Here is a 20442-nt window from a genome sequence, read left to right on the forward strand (position 1 = left end):
TGTATTAATTTGGCAGCACAGAATAACAAACATATGCAGAAAAAAATATATATTTAAAACAGCATAGCAATTAAAAGCTTTATCCCTGAAAACAATGTAAAAATGATAAATGTAGGCAAATTAGTCACATTTATAGTCTCTAATTAAAGCAGAACTAAACCTCCCTATCCTTTACAGCCAAGGATGCTGCCATCTTAGCCTCTCATCTGCAGTAGTCATAATGCTCCACATGTGATCCGTTATGTCACCTGCCATTTAAATGTCAGTTGACAGTTCATCTGGAGCAACTGCTATTATTTATGACAAGCCTTGAATTGGGTTTAGGGCTCGTTCACACCTGACTTTATTTCTAACTCTTGCCAAACGCCCCTATAGCGTTTGACAAGTGTTAGACAGGCGTTTGGGAAGCGTTTTTAACGCTCCACAATTGCTCCCAAAATGCCCTATGCGTGGTTTTGAGGTGGTTGATAGCCGTTTGCCAAGCATTAAAACCGCACCACAAACGCCTAAAACGATGTTTAAATGGTATTAACGCTCCGCAAATGCTCGCAACCATATCGCAACCGCACTGCAAAAGCCGGCCAGGCATTTGCGGAGCGGCACTTTAGACTTGAATGGGGGGCTTCAACTCCTCCCGACTCGACCAGAGGCGTCCGTTTTGCCGTGACGCGACGCTAACGCTTCCGTGTGAACAACACTGTGTGCTGCCATGTGCAGAATTTTCAGAGGCATTTGAGAAGCGTTGATAATGCTTTCCAAATGCCTGTCTGACGCCTGCTGACAGAGCTAGTGTGAACGTAGCCTTAGTTCCACTTTAAGTTGACTGGCTTGCTGGGAAAGCTAACTGTCACATTGGCTTGTGCTCTCAACCAGACAATCAAACCATCAAATGGCTGAGTCATAACTGATCACATGTGCAGCACCATGGCAGTTGCAGATCAAACAATAGTGAAGATGGCAGCTTCCTTGGTTGAAAAGGATAGGAGGGGTTAGTTCTGCTTTAACGTTAGTCAAAGCTGCACAGTTTGTTTTTTATCTGCGACCTCCTTTTACCTGCATAGGCGGTTTTTTGCTAAAGGTAAACTAACCCTTTATTTATTTATATATAATTGGAGCTTCCATGAGCTATTGGTTGGTAATGGTATTTTTTTTCTTTCAGCTTGACCCAGGGAAAGTTCATGGAAAGCTGAATCCAAGACCAGGAAAGGTAAAGGTCTAAACAGTTCCTATACATTTGTGGGTCATACAGAAAGTCTTGAGAAAGCAGCAAAATGCATAAATGAGTCATTGCTCTAGCATTGCTGTTATATTAGCACCCCAGTAACATGGTTTCTTTTTTGGTTAACAGATAATTTTGTTTTCTGAACCTGGGTTCAGGGGGCACAGACATGAGATCTACAGTGATGTGGGTAACATGACTGACTGGGAGTTGCAAGGAACAGTCTCTGTCTGCATTGTGCGAGTAGGGTAAGTACAATCCAGGGACGGACTGACCATTTGGAAACTCGGGCACTGCCCGAGGGCCCGGGGTCAGTAGGGGGCCCCATGAGATGCCCCTGGTACCTTTTTCATAGGCTTTTTTGAGTTTGGGCAAGGTCACAGGGGCCCCATGATCCCCTATTGCCCGGGGGCCCCATAAGTTGTCAGTCCGCCCCTGGATACATTGTTATCAGACCAAATTTAGTAGAGTCAGTATATGTCAAATACTAAATTTGGTCTGGGTACCAATGTATCGATTACTTATGGTCATAGAAAGGATAATTCATTCATCTTCATCCAATGGAACTCCCTAAAGAGTAGTCTGAGAAGTCTCTATTTTCGCCAAGTAGAAGAGCTGTGAAGGAACCTGCGAAATTTGAGGACTGTGTTTTGACTGGAAAACATTTAGAAGCGATTTATAACTGTCAGGTTACACATCAATAGTTAACATATATTGTTTGCTTTGGAAGTTTGTACTACATTGTGCTGTCACTAACCTGTTAGCCAGCATTGAACACGCAGTATGTAGTTGCAGCTTAGCTATGTGCTGTTGAAATGTCTTAATTGTTCTCTGCTCTGTTCTAAGTTTGTTTCTGCAAAGCCTCAAGTGAAGAATCTTGCCCTGCTTCATTACAACCCACGCAATAAAAGGTCCTACAAATGCTGCAGCACTATAAATACATTTTTAAAAAGAGGACATGCTGGCAATACTTACATGTCTAGAGGATTATTCCCAAGGGCGGACTGACAACTCATGGGGCCCCCGGGCAATAGGGGATCATGGGGCCCCTGTGTCCTTGCTCAAACTCAAAAAAGACTATGAAAAAGGTACGAGGGGCATCTCATGGGGCCCCCTACTGACCCCGGGCCCTTGGGCAGTGCCCGAGTTTCCAAATGGTCAGTCCGCCCCTGATTATTCCTTCATTTAACATTAGTAGTTATGGTTGGATACAAAGCTAAGACCTGTTTTCATTATTTTTCTGTATCAGAGCAATTAAAAGAAGATTTAAAAAGCAGCTCTGTATCCTATTTTTTAACTTAAGAGTTAGAAATAAAAAATTTATTTTTTTTATTTCAACTAGTTTTCAATGGTGATGAATGTTTTGTACAAGAGACACATTTTAACCTCTTTGCTGCAGGACCAATATTCTCAGCACACTGAGTAGGTTGGAAGTGATCGCCGGGTTGCTTTACAAATCACTTCTGCGGTAAATTTTGAAACAAATTTAGTTGTTTTAAAGTGGAAATTCACTCTCTCAATCAACATTGACTATTTTTCAATATTTTACTATATAGTAAATAGATAGGAAAGTTTATCTTTATTTTATTATTATTTACATATTACAGGTACTTATAGTCCTCACGCACACTGGACGTTTTTACAGCGGCTGTTTTTGGCTTTTGACGTTTTTTTTTCTACAACTAGTAAACCCCCCAGCATGTTATCCTATGTACCCATGCACACATAGACTGTAAAAAACATTTTTTGGCTGGGACGTTTTTTGTCTGTAAAAAAAAAAATACAGGACTAGTGGGATTCTAGTGGAGTTTTTTAGCTGTAAAAACACTCTAACACTGAAAAACATGGTAAAACGCTGCAAACCAGCGTTTTTGGACTTTTTGACCAAAAAAAACCACTAAAAAACACTAAAACACACAAACACAGAAAACGCCACTAAACACAGCAAAACGCCACTACACACTAATGCAAAAACGCTGAAAAACTTGCGTTTTTACCATGTCTTTACACAGCTAATGTTACCAGCGTTATTAAAATGTCCGGTGTGCATAAGCACCTATAGCGCCATCAATTTACGCAGCGCTTTACATATATATTGTACATTCACATCAGTCCCTAACCCTCAAAGGGCATACAACATAAGGTCCCTAACTTACATTCATACATACACATACAAGGGCCAATTTAGACAGGATCCAATTAACCTACCAGCATGTCTTTGGAGTGTAGCAGGAAACTGGAGTACCTGGAGGAAACCCACGCAGGCACAGGGAGAACATGCAAACTCCAGGCAAGTGGTGTGGTATTATGGTTGGGATTCGAACCAACAGCCCTAGTACTGCCAGGCAGGAGTGCTAACCCTTTATCCACTGTGCTGCCCTTATCATATTTACTTGTTTTAATTTTTTACATTTCTCAGTTACTTTTTGGTTTCCATGCCTAGGCAAATGAGGCCATACATCCCAGGAGTCTTCAGGAGGGGAAGGTTCTCAGCTCAGTCAATGCTTGATCTAAAGGCAGATGGATTCCAGGAAGTAAATGCTACATGACTCATCTGCCCTTACTTAAAATGGCCACAGCCAGAAATACCCAGGGGGTGTTTTTCAAAATAAATTCTCAGCAAAATAAAGCATGGAGACATGGATGGATGGGTGAGTTTGCTTTGTACATTAACAATGAATGAAATAGCACTTTTGGTTTGTGGTGCTCAGATACAGTGCAGTTCCACTTTAAAGTCCTTCACATCCTTAGCAGTCAAAGTTAATTAAAGCCAGTTTAATCTGTTGAGATTAAATGACTGCAACAAATGGGGGGTTATTTACTAAAACTGGAGAGTGCAAAATTTGGTGCAATGCTACATAGAAACCAATCAGCTTCCAGGTTTTATTGCCAAAGCTTAATTGCACATGCTGACATTAGAGGCTGATTGGCTACTATGTACAGCTGCACCAAATTCTGAGTGCTCCAGTTTTAGTAAATCTCCCAATATTGTATCTTTTTTAGCTGGATAAAAACATTATATACGTTCTGACTTCACCTGTAGTACTGGCTGTACAGAGCAGACTCGGCTATCTTTGGCTCCCCAGTCTTGATAACTGTGATAGATTCCTTTCTCCAGAATGTACTGCTCTCCTGAGAAATCAACATTCTCATAGGCCACCCACCTACAGTTTAAAATTACATTTTAGAAAAAAGAACATACAACAAAAACTGGAATTACATCAACAATACACTGTACATTGTTTGGCAAAACATTTGTGGACATCTGACCATCATGCTTACTGTATGGCCAAAAGTATGTAGACTTCCCTATAAATTACTACATTTAGATAATTCCATATGAAGATACTGTTAATGCTACAGCAATGAGAAGGCCCTTTTCTGCCTCTGCATGACTGTGCCCTCTGCTGAAAGCTAAGTCCATAAAGAAATAGTTTGATATCGGAAAACTGAGTGGTCTATGCAGAGCCCTGACTTCTATCCTACTGAGCAACTTTGGGATGAAACAGAATGTCAATTTTGAGGAATATTTATTTATTTCAGATACTTATATAGCGCCGTCAATTTACGCAGCGCTTTACATATATACAGTTGTGTTCAAAATAATAGCAGTGTGTTGAAAAAAGTGAATAAAGCTCAAAATCCTTCTAATAGCTTTTATTTCCATACACACAAATGCATTGGGAACACTACACATTCTATTCCAAATCAAAACATGAAGAAAAATATATCAAATGTGTGTTGTTCCTCTAAAAAAATTGAAGAAAAGTGAATATTAGACTGTTCAAAAAAATAGCAGTGTTTGTATTCTTCTTTACAAACTCAAACATTCACTATATAAACTGAAAAATGTTTGAGGATTTTGCTTTCCTTTGAATCACTTCATTAATATTTTGTTGTATAAGCACTGTTTCTGAGAACTGCTATACATCTGTGTTGCATGGAGTCAACCAACTTCTGGCACCTGTGAACAGGTATTCCAGCCCAGGATGATTGGACTACATTCCACAGTTCTTCTCTATTTCTTGGTTTTGCCTCAGAAATTGCATTTTTTATGTCACCCCACAAGTTTTCTATTGGATTAAGATCCAGGGATTGGGCTGGCCACTCCATAACGTCAATCTTGTTGGTCTGGAACCAAGATGTTGCACATTTACTGGTGTGTTTGGGGTCGTTGTCTTGTTGGAACACTCATTTCAAGGGCATTTCCTCTTCAGCATAAGGCAGCATGACCTCTTCAAGTATTCTGATGTATTCAAACTGATCCATGATCCCTGGTAAGCGATAAATAGGCCCAACAACGCAGTATGAGAAACATCCCCATATCATGATGCTTGCACAACCATGCTTCACTGTCTTCACAGTGTACTGTGGCTTGAATTCAGTGTTTGGGGGTCGTCTGACAAACTGTCTCCGGCCACTAGACCCAAAAAGAACAATCTTACTTTCATCAGTCCACAAAATGTTGCGCCATTTCTCTTTAGGCCAGTCAATGTGCTCTTTGGCAAATTGTAACCTCTTCAGCACATGTCTTTTTTTCAACAGTGGGACTTTGCGGGGGCTTCTTGCAGATAGCTTGGCTTCACATAGGCGTCTTCTAGTTGTAACAGTACTCACAGGTAACTTTAGACCTTCTTTGATCTTCCTGGAGCTGATTGTTGGCTGAGTCTTTGCCATTTTGGCTATTCTTCTATCCATTCGAATGGTAGTTTTTCTCTTTCTTCCACGTCTTTCAGATTTTGGTTGCCATTTTAAAGCATTTGCAATCATTTTAGCTGAGCAGCCTATCATTTTCTGCACTTCTTTCTATGTTTTCCCCTCTCCAATCAACTTTTTAATCAAGGTACGCTGTTCTGAACAATGTCTGGAACGACCCATTTTCCTCAGAATCTCAGAGAGAAATGCACTGTAACCAGCATGTACAACATTTGCTGCCTTCCTTCCTTAAATAAGGGCAATAATTGCCACCTGTTTTTCAAAGAATGAATGACCTCACTAATAGAACTCCACACTGCTATTATTTTGAACATGCCCCTTTCAATTAGTGATTCAATTACACAGAATCAGCAGCATGCATGTCATGACTGTTGGGTCTGTTGGATTTCGATTACTCTACTACACCTGCTAGTAAATTATTTGCCATGTAGAAATATAATTTCTACCAAAAACAGTCATTGATCAGGTTAGTGATGTCTGACTGCTATTATTTTGAACACAACTGTATATTGTACATTCACATTAGTCCCTAACCCTCAAGGGGCATACAATCTAAGGTCTCTTACATACATTACACGTACTAGGGCCAATTTAGACAGGATCCAATTCACCTACCAGCATGTCTTTGGAGTGTGGGAGGAAACCAGAGTACCCGGAGGAAACTCACACAGTCACAGGGAGAACATGCAAACTCCAGGCAGGTGGTGCCGTGGTTGGGATTCGAACCAATGACCCTAGTACTGCCAGGTGGAAGTGCTAACCATTTAGCCACTGTGCTGCCCAAATATCTTGTCGTTCAACTCATTACCTGTGCTGGAAAGCGGCTACAGATATGACACATACCAGTTAGTATGTTGTTAGACACATGGCTGAGCCCTTCTTTTTGTATTGGAAAGCAACATGAACACAGAGACAAGAAATTACATCGTAGTTCCACTAGAAAGAACATTACATTATACAAGCCTTACAGTAACATTACCACCTAGTGGCAAAACTACAAAACACAGTATAATACGTGAAAATGGTTGATTGTTGTGCCTACAATAAGTCTGTAAAAACAGCATTCTAACAACCTGACCTCACAAATACTCTTTTTACTGAATGGGCACACATTCCCACAGACATATTTCAAAATCCTGTGGAAAGCCTTCCCAGAAAATTGGAGGCTGGATGAGTCAAAAAAAGGTAGTGGGGGGGGGACAGCTCAAAAACGTGATGGTCAGGTGTCAACAAACATCTGGCCATACAGTGTAAAACTATACCCCCTTTTCCCTGAAAAGGATTTCTCCAGGGCTTCCCCCATCCTCTGGAACTCCCTACCCCAATCCATCAGACTATCGCCCACTCTGCTCACTTTTAGGCGCACTCTGAAAACCTATCTCTTCAGGGAAGCCTACTCCGCCCTCAGCTAATACTGAAATCCTCTACTCTTCCAACCACTCCATACCCACAGTTCTTACCTCTTGTACCACTATCCCCTCCCTCCTCAATTGTAAGCTCCAAGGAGCAGGGCCCTTGAACCCCTCTTGTATTGAATTGTATTGTTACTGTACTGTCTCGTGTACTGTCTCCCACCATAATGTACATTGGCGCTATATAAATCCTGTATAATAATAATAATAATAATAAGAGACTCACACTCCGTTCAATACATGGATAGATTCTGTTTTGATCCCATACTGAGCCAATTCGATATCTGACAATGCTTCATTTATGCGTAAGCAAGGACCATCCGAGCAGCCGGGTTTCTCATACAGCACTATTTCAGGCTCTGAAAAATCCTGAGAATAAGAGCATGTTTTTATTATATAGAGTAATAAATATTTATAACAGATTAGATAACAAAAAAGATTTGTCACATGCATAATGTCAGTGTGTACGTTGCATTACAGCAGCATTAACTAAAGATATGTTTGCAAATGCTCTCTCTTAACTCACAGTACAAATATGTCGAACTGATCCTAGTTCTTCAGAACATCCACCCCATGTAGACCAATCTTTATATTTTCCTTGCTCCAAAAGGTATTGATGACCACGGAAACCTTCTTTTTCATATCCTACCCAGCTGCAGTCATAGAAGAAAAATGAAAGGCAGCCACTTCACATTAGTAAAAGCTTATTAAAAAGACATTTATTTATAAGTATCAGTGAGTGTTGCTTACTTACCACCCTCCCAGGACTCTGATTGACCCCACAGTAAGGAGACACTCTCCTTCACTTTTTAGTTCACCCTGCAGAGAGTTCAGGTCTTTGGAGACTTCAGAAACTGGACCATCAAACCCAGGGTATTTAAATAAAAGAATCTGCAAGGGAGGAATGGCATTTGTACAATTTACAATTTTAAAGTGAGCATGGACTAAAACATTTCTAAGGAAACAACAGTGTTGAAGTGCAGGCATCTTGTGGTACTTGCAGGTACCTTTGTTTGTCTTCAGATTGGTGCCTGTGTGTCTCTGAAGTCTTTTGCATACTAGACCCAGGGTTTACAGGCTAAACACTCTCTGTAATTCAACTGGCAAATGCCATACAAGTCTAATGCAGGCCATAGACGTGGGGAAAATCAGCCGTTTTTTTTTTAAAGATCGTAAATCGGTCATTCAGACGGCTGACGTTGCCACTAATTTAAAAAAAAGTCGGCAGGTTTTAGTCCCGTCTACGGCCGTCAATAAATATAATAGCAGTGTCCCTGCATAGAGACCCGCTATTATATTTGACAGAAGAAATAGATTATGCAGAGGAAGAGAAACAACATTGTATCTATTTGTACTTGAATAGAAACATCTGTATCCGAAATGCATACAAATAGATACAATGTTGCAACATTTTTTCTTCTCCATCTTCTTCTGCAAAATCTATTTCATCTTCTCCTCCTTTCTTCTATTCTTCTTCTTGATATTCTATTTCCTATTCTCCTGCAAAATCTATTTCTTCTATTACTTCTTTTTCTTCATAGTCAATTTATTGTCAAATCATCCAGAAGAACGGCCGATTTGATCATAAATTACCGCGAAAATCGGCCGATTTAACAAATTGTCCCAGGATTTTCCAGCATGGCCGATTTTCAAAATCTCTTAAAATTAAGAAAAACGGCCGACATTTTTCCCCACTAACGGTACGAATATCGGCCGATAATTTGACAAGAAAATCAGAAATCTATGGCCTGCATTATGCACTAGGGGGTCATGGTTTAGTTCCTGCACCTATTTTCTGATAAAAAAAAGCCCTGTCAATAAAAAAAAGTGCTGGAAAGAGGACCCGTCAAAGTCATTTTGCCATCCTTTACGTCAATTATGGAGTGTTCCTTTGCAACATTATGCATAGAACACTTTGTGGGATGCCACAGGCTCCATGCTGATGTCCAGGGCTGCTGTTAGAAACCACGGGGGCCCCATACAGCTAACCTTACAAGGCCCTCGTCAGAAAGAAAAAAAAAACAGTTTACTATGCTTCAGTTATGAATGAACAAAGTGAGTGATCAGTGCCGTTCATTCAGGAAAGGAAGGGGCTGGTTAATGTGACATATTTATCAGACCCTTCCCCCACTCTCCATCCTGAAGGATCCTATTGTGTGATTGCAGCTGTCGGTGGGAAGGAGAGGAGGGCAGCCAGCATTGTGGGGGCCAAGGCAGCAGGGTGAGTCAGGTGTGTACAGGGAGGGTGATCAGCATGGTGGGCGACAATTACTGGAACCGATCCCCTGTATGGCTCTCTCTGCAGCAGCTGAAAAACAGCAGGTGGGAGAGGAGAAGAATCCAGCTTTCAGATGCTGCAGAGAGCCCTACAGGGCATCGATTCCAGTAATTGCCTGCCCCCCCCACCATGCCGATCACCCTCTCTGCCCACATTCAATTCACACAGCTGCCTGGGCCCCGTACAGGAGGACTGGTGGTACCCCCTTATCCACAGCCCTGCTGATGTCTGCATTTTATGAATGGCACATAAAATGCAGACGGGGCATGGAATGATCCTTGCAGAGTCCACCTGAGATCAGATAGTGATATCTGTTCTTTGTTATGAATAGGCTGCTTGGTGTTTTTATTGAGTTCTAACCAATCAGGACTTTGTATGTGGGGAGCGGTAATGAAAGAGGCTGCTCAAAGGTGTTAGCTGTTCACTGTATGATATTGGGAGGCTCCAGTGCTCAGTCACCTTTCCCTTATGAGAGGGTTTAGCCCAAGCAATATGTAGACCCCCGTTCTTGAAAATTAATGCCAGGTGCTCCTTTAGGCTACTCTTTCATTAAATGCTGCCTACAATGTGAGGAACATACGCCACTGAGATGACAGCCAGTACAGACAGTTCAGCCTGCTTTGCCTCCCTAGTAAGTATTGGACAGTTAATAATAAAGCTGCCTAATTTCAAGTCATTATTTCCAGATATGGGTTAGCCTTAAGTTATAATTTTCCTACCAAAACAAAACTGTCAGAACGCAAGACCAGTATGATGTGATAATGGAGAGGGGTCATTTGTGCATTGTTTGAGCTTGGTAATTATCAGCCAGGAACAAGCTAACAACCACAACTATATGTAATTAGGGTAATAATTGTCTTTAACCTCCCTGGCGGTATGATTATTTCAGATTTTTTCTGCTGAAAGCGGTACCATTATTTTGCATTGAAATATGTAGTTTTTTTATTGTAGGCTGTAATTTTTAGGAATAACTCACTGAAATCTGTCCGAACAAGAGTCTAGTAAACATCCCAGATATGATAAAACTTAAAACACGAAATCATAAATTATAATTTAATAAATAATCATAAAAAATAATATCATAATAATACATTTAATTCAATAATATAATCAAACCAAAAACACTGAAATTTGAAATATAGCGCCAAGTTCGCACATCGCTGAGCAAAATCGCAGAATCGTTTTCAGTGTCTGATGACGAATTTCCCCACGAATCATTATCACTCAATTCTGCAAGTAGTTCTAAATTACTATCGCTGTTCTCTAGCTGGTCTAAAACCGCTTTTCACCTAAAGGGACGCTTTTTGGATGCCATGGACTTTTCCAGTTTCCAGGCAGAAAGAACAGTAAAAATGCAGGCAGGGCACAGGACAAAGCACTAGGGACAAAATGTATGTGAAATGGTTTGAAACAGCAATGCTTTGCTATGTAATAATCGTTTTTTAAAAAATGACATTTTTTAAAACTTTCAAATTTGCCGCCGGTTCCGGCGCCCGTACGTCCCGACATCACAGGGACAGGAACACGGAAGCCGGATGCTGTCATCGGCTGGAGGAGATGGCCGGGGACGCTGCAGGGGACACATCACGGGAGCGAAGGACAAGATTAGCGCTGCAGGGAATCCCACAGCAGCGCCACATGGTAAGCCCGAGTGTAGCTCGGGGATACTGCTTGTGGTGCTGAAATTTTACCCTGAGCTACACTTGGGAATACCGCCAGGGAGGTTAAGTACTCATGCACATGGGGCATTTTGATAACGCTGGTAATGTTAGCTAAATAAAATAAGCTCTTCTAGGGAAGTGTAAGTTCAGGCCATAAAGGAAATTCCAACACTACCTTGATTGCACTAGCAAGGCTCCACTAATTAGTTATTGGCTATAAAATTATACTCTCTGTAATAAAAGAACAGGTGGTCTAGCCCTTGCAGTTTATAGTCAATGTGACAAAACTGGGCTGTATATAAATTATTGTGCACCAGTGGCGTCCCAAGGCAGTTGGAGGGGGTGTGCACCGCACCGGGTGACACCTATTGCACGGGGAGACACCGGACCCACTCCACGAAAAGGTACGTTTTAAAGCAAGCCAATGATCCCCGCAGGATGGATCGGATCTGCGGATTGAGAATAATGGATCGGAGTCTATACCTATATGGGGTTAACTAATCTCTTCATGAGCTCCACGAAAAGGCAAGTTTTAAAGCAAGCCGACGATCCCTGCAGGATGGATCGGATATGCAGATTGGGGAGCATAATGGAATCGGACTCCGATCCATTATGCTCAATCCGCAGATCCGATCCATCCTGCGGGAATTGTCGGAGGGTTGACACCAAGTGTTACAGCACCGGGTGACACCAACCCTAGGGACGCCCCTGCTGTGCACAGAAACTGATTTACAACAATGTTCTTGGTAGTAAAATAATTAATAATCTTTTCAAATACACTTGCACATTAGGGTCCCTTCCTAAATATTTTTTAAACTTAGGAAATTGTGAACACACACACACACACACACACACTTTTTTACTACTTCTCAAATTGTACTTACCTTAGGTTCATTAGGTTTCTCCACTGTGGGGCCTCCCTACAAAAAAAACGTATACATATATGTATTAAATAGAACTGTACTGTGATAAAACTCTACTTAGACCAATAGTAAAAACTGAAGACAGCTCATAGTTGGATTGAAAGGAGGGTAATTGCAATGTAGAAATTACTTACAATTCGTGCAGGTTGCAAGGAACACAAGCGTGAGTCCTGCCCATTCCAAGCTTTCCTGTTTGGATACCCTCCAGGTTCTAGTATGTAAGGATCACCTTCAAAAAATGGCTTGCTGTACACCAGCCAGCTGTGAAAAGAGAACAAAATAGGTCACCTTTGCTCTTTAACTCACTTTATAGTCTTCTTTAAAGTGTTACTAAACCCAGGACTCTGCATTCAATATATCTGGTCTCCCAAAGTACACAGATCATAAAAATGCAATTATTTTAGTAAATATTAACTGCTAAATTCATTTTCCCATCAGCAGTTAGAGCAGTCTTGTTACTTCTATCAGTGTCCAGCAGAGCAGTGGTTAAAGCTTGTAGAAGGAGTTTTCTTTCTGCTCTAGGAGGATGCAGAACCCCTGACCTCTGTCTGTACAGTGCTGATTGGCCCTGTGCTGATCACATGCACTCTCCCAAGAAAAAAACAACTCTCCAATACACACCAAACTTAGCATGTGCAGTGTCTCCATATGATATGTCTTATCAGGAGATTAGAGTGGGGCACTGGAAGAAAGTGAGGATCAGGGAAGTCAGGGTCAAACAACATTTTTAGACAATAGAGAGGATTAACCCCTTAGGTTTCACAGTGAGTATATCAAGCATGCTTTACTGTATATACAGACTGATTTTACTGTTGTGGGTTTAGTAACACTTTAATGTGTGTGATCACTGTGCCGCACAACACATGCACATGCTGCAATGCATACAATGTGGTGTGTTGACTTGCATCACAGCGAGGTGGGTTGAACAGCTCTTATGTGTCTTTTTTTTCAAATGTAATCCTTTTTTTAAAACCCAATAAAAAAAATCTGTTAAACTATTTTCCCAATGACAGCTTATTTTGCACAAAGCCAAGTTCCTCATGCTCTTTATTGTGACTAACAAAATGTTTTACGTGTCTATTTCCTTTTTCTGGGCACAAAAATGGTCTCTGAAAAAAACAATAAAAAGTTATTGAAGGAACAAATCTTTTGCTAGGATGGAATGATCTCCATCCACAATTCTTCACAAAGGAAAAATAGTTTAATCAAGAAAAACCAAAAACAGGCTCTGCATAAGCAAGTAGAAGATGATGTGTAAATAAAGCCTGGTTCAGCTTGGCTCAGCTTGGCTCAGCCTGGTTCAGCTTGGTTCAGCCTGATTCAACTTGGTTCAGCTTGGTTCAGCAGATAGTTTCAGGCTGCATTTACACTTGAGTGTTTTGTAGCTTTAAGCTCAAACCTTGAAGCTCCAAAAACGCTCAGACTTTAAAAATCAATTGTTCTCTATGGTGCCTGTTCACGCAATCAGGTGTGAACAGGCATTATAGAGAACAATTGAATTTTTCCATTTGAACTTTTTTGGAGCTTCAAGCTACAAAATGCTCAAGTGTGAATGCAGACTTACTGATCTGCTGCAAAAATAGTACGGAAAGAATAGTCCCAAATATTTTTTTTGTCTCTTAGCACATCTGGATTACTAGTTCAAAGCAAACATTATAGTACCTGTATGTTAATGTTAATTTTAACCAGACATTCTCCATCTCAGTCAAGGAAAATAATAGAGATTGGGTATGCAGCCCGATTTGCAAAGTAGGCAGTGAAGGAGTAGCAGCAGAGACTGGGCTGTCAGGGTACGCTGTCCCCTTTATTCCTCCCCCATCCCTTGCTGCAGTTGACAGAGGAACAGGAGTGGCTGCAGTAAGAAGGACAGAACACTGACTATTTCCAGGACTGTACGCAGGCTGATTAAGCCCCACCCACCACCCAAGGAACATAGAGAAAAAGGCTATGGATTGCTGTGCCTCCTAGGAAAGACAAAAAGCCTGCTATTGAGCAGAGGGGAAGCTGTTAATACTGAACCTGATGTTGTTTATTTCAGATACTTATATAGCACTGTCAATTTACATATATATTGTATATTCACATCAGTCCCTAACCCTCAAGGGGTGTACAATCTAAGGTCCCTAACTCACATTTATACATACAAGGGACAATTTAGACAGGATCAAATTAACCTGCCAGCATGTCTTCAGAGTGTGGGAGGAAACCGGAGTACCCGAGGGAAACCCATGCAGGCACAGGGAGAATATGCAAACTCCAGGCAGGTGGTGCCGTGGTTGGGATTTGAACCAATGACACTAGTACTGCCAGGTGGAAGTGCTAACCATCTGGCCTCTGTACTGCTCATGATGTTATTGCTGTTTACTGTTGCTGTCTGTGGAGAGAGTTGGCCTTGCATCATTTACTTTTTTCCCATAGGATTATAAATACTCTTGTGTGAGAAAGAGTGCTCCAATTGGAGACTCAGGGTCCCAGCACTGACTAACTGTACTTGGCCAATGGTTTAGATAGTGGTTTCTTTAACTCTCAGTCAGCTTACCTCAATAGTTTGCTGTTATTTACAACAAATGTACAGTTGTGTTCAAAATAATAGCAGTGTGTTGAAAAAAGTTAATAAATCCTTCTAATAGCTTTTATTTCCATACACACAAATGCATTGGGAACACTACACATTCTATTCCAAATCAAAACATGAAGAAAAATATATCAAATTTGTGTTGTTCCTCTAAAAAAGTTGAAGAAAAGTGAATATTAGACTGTTCAAAAAATAGCAGTGTTTGTATTCTTCTTTACAAACTCAAACATTCACTATATAAACTGAAAAATATTTGAAGATTTTGCTTTCCTTTGAATCACTTAATATTTAGTTGTATAAGCACTGTTTCTGAGAACTGCTGTACATCTGTGTTGCATGGAGTCAACCAATTTCTGGCACCTGTGAACAGGTATTCCAGCCCAGGATGATTGGGCTACATTCCACAGTTCTTCTCTATTTCTTGGTTTTGCCTCAGAAACTGCATTTTTGATGTCACCCCACAAGTTTTCTATTGGATTAAGATCCGGGGATTGGGCTGGCCACTCCATAACGTCAATCTTGTTGGTCTGGAACCAAGATGTTGCACGTTTACTGGTGTGTTTGGGGTCGTTGTCTTGTTGGAACACTCATTTCAAGGGCATTTCCTCCTCAGCATAAGGCAGCATGACCTCTTCAAGTATTCTGATGTATTCAAACTGATCCATGATCCCTGGTATGCGATAAATAGGCCCAACACCGTAGTATGAGAAACATCCCCATATCATGATGCTTGCACCACCATGCTTCACTGTCTTCACAGTGTACTGTGGCTTGAATTCAGTGTTTGGGGGTCGTCTGACAAACTGTCTCCGGCCACTAGACCCAAAAAGAACAATCTTACTTTCATCAGTCCACAAAATGTTGCGCCATTTCTCTTTAGGCCAGTCAATGTGCTCTTTGGCAAATTGTAACCTCTTCAGCACGTCTTTTTTTCAACAGTGGGACTTTGCAGGGGCTTCTTGCAGATAACTTGGCTTCACATAGGTGTCTTCTAATTGTAACAGTACTCACAGGGAACTTTACACCTTCTTTGATCTTCCTGGAGCTGATTGTTGGCTGAGTCTTTGCCATTTTGGCTATTCTTCTATCCATTCGAATGGTAGTTTTTCACTTTCTTCCACATCTTTCAGGTTTTGGTTGCCATTTTAAAGCATTTGCAATCATTTTAGCTGAGCAGCCTATCATTTTCTGCACTTCTTTATATGTTTTCCCCTCTCCAATCAACTTTTTAATCAAGGTACGCTGTTCTTCTGAACAATGTCTGGAACGACCCATTTTCCTCAGAATTTCAGAGAGAAATGCACTGTAACCAGCATGTACAACATTTGCTGCCTTCCTTCCTTAAATAAGGGCAATAATTGCTACCTGTTTTTCAAAGAATGAATGACCTCACTAATAGAACTCCACACTGCTATTATTTTGAACATGCCCCTTTCAATTAGTGATTCAATTACACAGAATCAGCAGCATGCGTGTCATGACTGTTGGGTCTGTTGGATTTCTATTACTCTACTACACCTGCTAGTAAATTATTTGCAATGTAGAAATATAATTTCTACCAAAAACAGTGATTGATCAGGTTAGTGATGTCTGACTGCTATTATTTTGAACACAACTGTATATATGGTCTCTCCTGTTAAAATTTTATGCTGCTTTAGATGCTCTGTTGAGTTGTATTATCATTGTTGTTTGCTCCACTCATTTCTTCCCTGTTCATTAAAGCCCATTTAAAGCCACATATGTGTTGGGGAGCATGGTGCTTCTTTCAGAGTCATGGCCACTGGAAACAGGGGACCCGAAAAAGCAAGAGCTCCTTCAAGAGTGAGCGCTACATGTATGATATGTGTGGACAGGCTTTATTAGACCTTTAAACCTACTTGATCACAATACTGATACTTAGTCACGTGCATTCCACCTGCAATCACCATTTGTACTGTAGATACTTACAGTCCATTGTGCACAATGATGGATTCTGTTTTGGTTGCGTGGCCATCTACACGTGAATCAGGAGTGGCTCCAGTGATTGTCACCTTATCGCCTTCTCCATTTTCTTTCGTAAACAGACTTATCTGTGGAACTTGAAAATCCTGAATATGAAGAAAACCAAATGTAGTTAGTTTATGAGATATATATCCTTATCCCCCCCACTGTCGTGTGATTTTTTTTTTTATTATATCCCATTACAGCAGATATGAGTAAAAGGTTAACAATGCTAAAGCCCAAAACAAACAATGAAAATATTGGACGAATAATCGTTCCCTTTCTTTTTGCGTGCTAATCTCATATCGAAAGTGAAGAGGTTACTAAAGTTTCAAAGATTCTTGTAAAACAGAAAGAAAATTCAGAAGTGATGTAATGTATTTGTATTGTATTTTCGGACAAAAACTGTGCTGATTAAACGAAAATCGTACAATCTGGTATCGTACAAGAAAAATTTTCATGCTTATCCTTTCAAATAATTTCAGATGAAAGCTGTGTACTAACGATCAGATTATCGTACGATTGCTTCGAAAGCAGTTTTTTTCGTAAGATTTGCTGATCATGTGTACTAGGCTTTAGTCCCATGGTGGCCTCACAATATGTCCAAAAGTGAAACAAATTGTTCATAAAATTATTTTCATGGTTAAGATGAAAAAATGTAATCACAAACTTGTACTGGTCACATGAAGCTTAGACAGTGTTCTGCCTTCTACATGCATCTTGGGAGATCAGTGCCATTAGGTTGTATCCCTCTTATCAGTCAAGGCTGGGGATAAACAGGCAATTAAATATCTTTGCTCCTGAGAGATTTAATTACTTGTTTACAATCATCTCATTAGCAGCACATTGATTTCTTCATAATGGTCAAGAAAGGACCTTTTTCAGGTTTACTAAATTAAAAACATGAGTTGTGAATCTTGCTAATTTGTGCAAATGCACAGACCAGAATATAGACATAGGCCATGTTACACAATCATGAGTAATAAGAAAATAGCTTCTTGTTACTTAAAGCTGTAGATAACATTTTCTTCTGGGGGGTGCAGTTTGCAGCTGACCTGCATTGTTACCCCCCCCCCCAACTTCTCCCCCTTGAAGGAATGAAGGAAGTGAGGGGTGGAAGGAAGGAAGGGGTGAGTGGAAGGAAGGAATGAAGGAAGGGTGGGTGGAAGGAAGGGGTGGATAGAAGAAAGGGAGGGTTGGAAGGAAGGAATGGGTGGGTGGGTGGAAGGAAGGTGTGGATGGAATGAAGGAAGGGGTGGTTGGAAGGAAGGAGGGGGTGAGTGGAAGGAAGGCATGGGTAGGTGGGTGGATGGAAGGAAGGGGTGGGTAGAAGGAAGGAAGGGTTGGTGGAAAGAAGGAAAGGAGGAAAGGAACAGGTGGAAGGAAGGAAGAGTGGGTGGAAGGAAGGAAAGGAGGGTCGGGTGGAATAAAGGGGTGGGTGGAAGGAAGTAAGGAAGGAAGAGGTGGGTGGAAGGAAGGAAAGGAGGGGTGGGTGGAAGGAAGGAAGGTGTGGGTGGATGGAAGGAAGGAAAGAAGAGGTGGATGGAAGAAAGAGTGGGTGGAAGGAAGGGGGGGTAGGAAGGGGTGGAAGGAAGGGGTGGGGCAAAGGAAGGAAAGAAGGAAGGAAGGAAGTGGGTGGAAAGAAAGGAGAGGTGGGTAGAAGGAAGGAAGGGGTGGATGGAAGGAAAGAAGAGGTGGATGGAAGGGAGGGAGGGGTGGAAGGAACAGAGGGGTGATAGGAAGGAAGGGGTGGGACGAAGGAAGGAAGGGAAGGGTGGGTGGAAGGAAGGGTGGGTGGAAGGGAGGGGTGGAAGGAAGGGGTGGGAGGAAGGGGTGGGAGGAAGGAAGGAAGGGAAGGGTGGGTGGAAGGAAGGGTGGGTGGGAGGGGTGGGAGGAAGGAAGGGAGGGGGGAGGTGGAAGGATGGAAGGAAGGGAGGGGATTGGAAGGATGGAAGGAAGGGGGGGGTGGAAGGATGGAAGGGAGGGGGGTGGAAGTATGGAAGGAAGGGAGGGGGGTGAGGTGGAAGGATGGAAGAGAAGGGGGGTGGGATGGAAAGAAGGGGGGGTACAAGGGTGGAAGGGAAGGGGGGTGGAAGGATGGAAGGAAGGGGGGGTGGGGTGGAAGAATAGAAGGAAGGGGGGGTGGAAGGATGAAGGGAAGGGAATTGGGGTGGAAGGAAGGGAGGGGTGGAAGGATGGAAGAAAGGGAGGGTGGTGGGTGGGGTTTAAGGAAGGGGGTGGGGTGGAAGGTTAGGTCAAACTCACCATGACTCCTTCAGAAGCATCAGAGCTGTAGCTGTCGGCTCCTGTGTTCAGTTTCCCGCCCACACCTCCTCTGAAGCTACTGGGACTGGAGTGTGGGCGGGCACAGGGGGAGGCATAGCAGATCCAGCCTCTCTCCCCTCTTCTCCTATTGGTGTGGAGGATGGAGGAAGGGGCTGGGCACTGAGAAGAACACAGTGGTGGGAACATAGTGGCAGGAACACAGCGGCGGTGGGAGCAGAAAAAAAACTGAACTGTTCTGTGCAGCGGAGGGGGCGGAGAGCAGCGCCGGGACTAGGGGTGTGTGGGAGGGGTGGTGGTGGTTACGGTGACAAGCAGCGATCTCCTGTATGGCTTTTAATGAAGCAGCTGGAAGCCACATCTTCTCCTCTCCCTCCTGCGTCTTTCAGCTGCTTCATTGAAAGCCATACAAGAGGTCGCTGCTTGTCACTGCACCACCACCACCCTGTGACTTTTATCAGTATCCAGAAGAGTACTGGCTAAAGCTTGTAGGAGGAGTTTTCATTCTCCTCTGATTGCCCTATGAGGCTGCATAATCCCTGACCCTCTGTTTGGTTAGTGCTGATTGGCCCTGTGCTGAACACATACACCCTTCTAAGAAAACAAAAACTCTCTATCAATACACATCAAACTGAGCATGTGCAACTTGCCCCCAAAGCTCTCTTCTATCAGCAGATGGATTGGGAATAGTAGAAGAAGGGGAAGATCAGAGAAGACATGATCAAACATTCTTTTTACACAATGCAAAGGATTAACCCCTTAGGTTCTACAGTGAGTATGCCAAGCATGCTTTACTGTATATACAGACTAATTCTACTGTTGTGGGTTTAGTAACAATTTAAGTCATAATTAGGAATAGGATTTAAACTCTTTTTTGATGGATTAGGCATGTATTTCATAAGTGCAAACCCAAGAAAAATGTAATGCATGGAGCAAGGGATGCAAAGTTTTATGAAAGAGTGTACTTGTGAAGCTAAGGGGGAAGTCTAAACAAAAAGGAAGGAAAAAGCCTTATGACAAACTACTGAAAATGCATCTAGAGCAGGGGTATCAACCTTTTGACCCTCTTGGGCCTTGGAAGAAGATGAATTGTCCTGAACCACACATAAAATACACTGACAATAAGGATAGCTGATGAAAAGAAAAAGTCAAGCAGATCACAAGTTAACAATCACTGATATACAGTATCTCCCAGAAGTGAGTCCACCCCTCACATTTTTGTAAATATTTTATTATAACTTTTCATGTGACAACACTGAAGAAATTACACTTTTCTAGAATGTAAAGTAGTGAGTGTACACCTTGTATAACAGTGTAAGTTACCTGTTTCCTCAAAATAACTCAACACACAGCCATTAATGTCTAAACCGCTGGCAACAAAAGTGAGTGAACCCC

At 41.9% G+C, this 20442-nt stretch overlaps 1 protein-coding gene across 1 annotated transcript in view; it reads right to left on the bottom strand.

The window, feature by feature from the left end:
- The window catches only part of CRYBG2 (crystallin beta-gamma domain containing 2), a 192201-nt gene that overhangs the window by 26821 nt on the left and 144938 nt on the right, over positions 1 to 20442 (bottom strand). The window contains exons 8-14 of the mRNA XM_089686226.1: positions 16732 to 16871; positions 12344 to 12470; positions 12171 to 12206; positions 8102 to 8238; positions 7874 to 8000; positions 7574 to 7716; positions 4257 to 4383 (exon numbers count right to left, since the gene is read on the bottom strand). Of these exons, the coding sequence (XP_089542352.1) occupies positions 4257 to 4383; positions 7574 to 7716; positions 7874 to 8000; positions 8102 to 8238; positions 12171 to 12206; positions 12344 to 12470; positions 16732 to 16871 (837 nt within the window). The remainder of the gene's footprint in view (positions 1 to 4256; positions 4384 to 7573; positions 7717 to 7873; positions 8001 to 8101; positions 8239 to 12170; positions 12207 to 12343; positions 12471 to 16731; positions 16872 to 20442) is intronic.

The sequence above is a fragment of the Staurois parvus genome, unplaced genomic scaffold (assembly GCF_062004578.1).
Source record: "Staurois parvus isolate SC_StPar_1 unplaced genomic scaffold, SC_StPar_1.0 ptg000394l, whole genome shotgun sequence".
Taxonomy (NCBI): Eukaryota; Metazoa; Chordata; class Amphibia; order Anura; family Ranidae; genus Staurois; species Staurois parvus.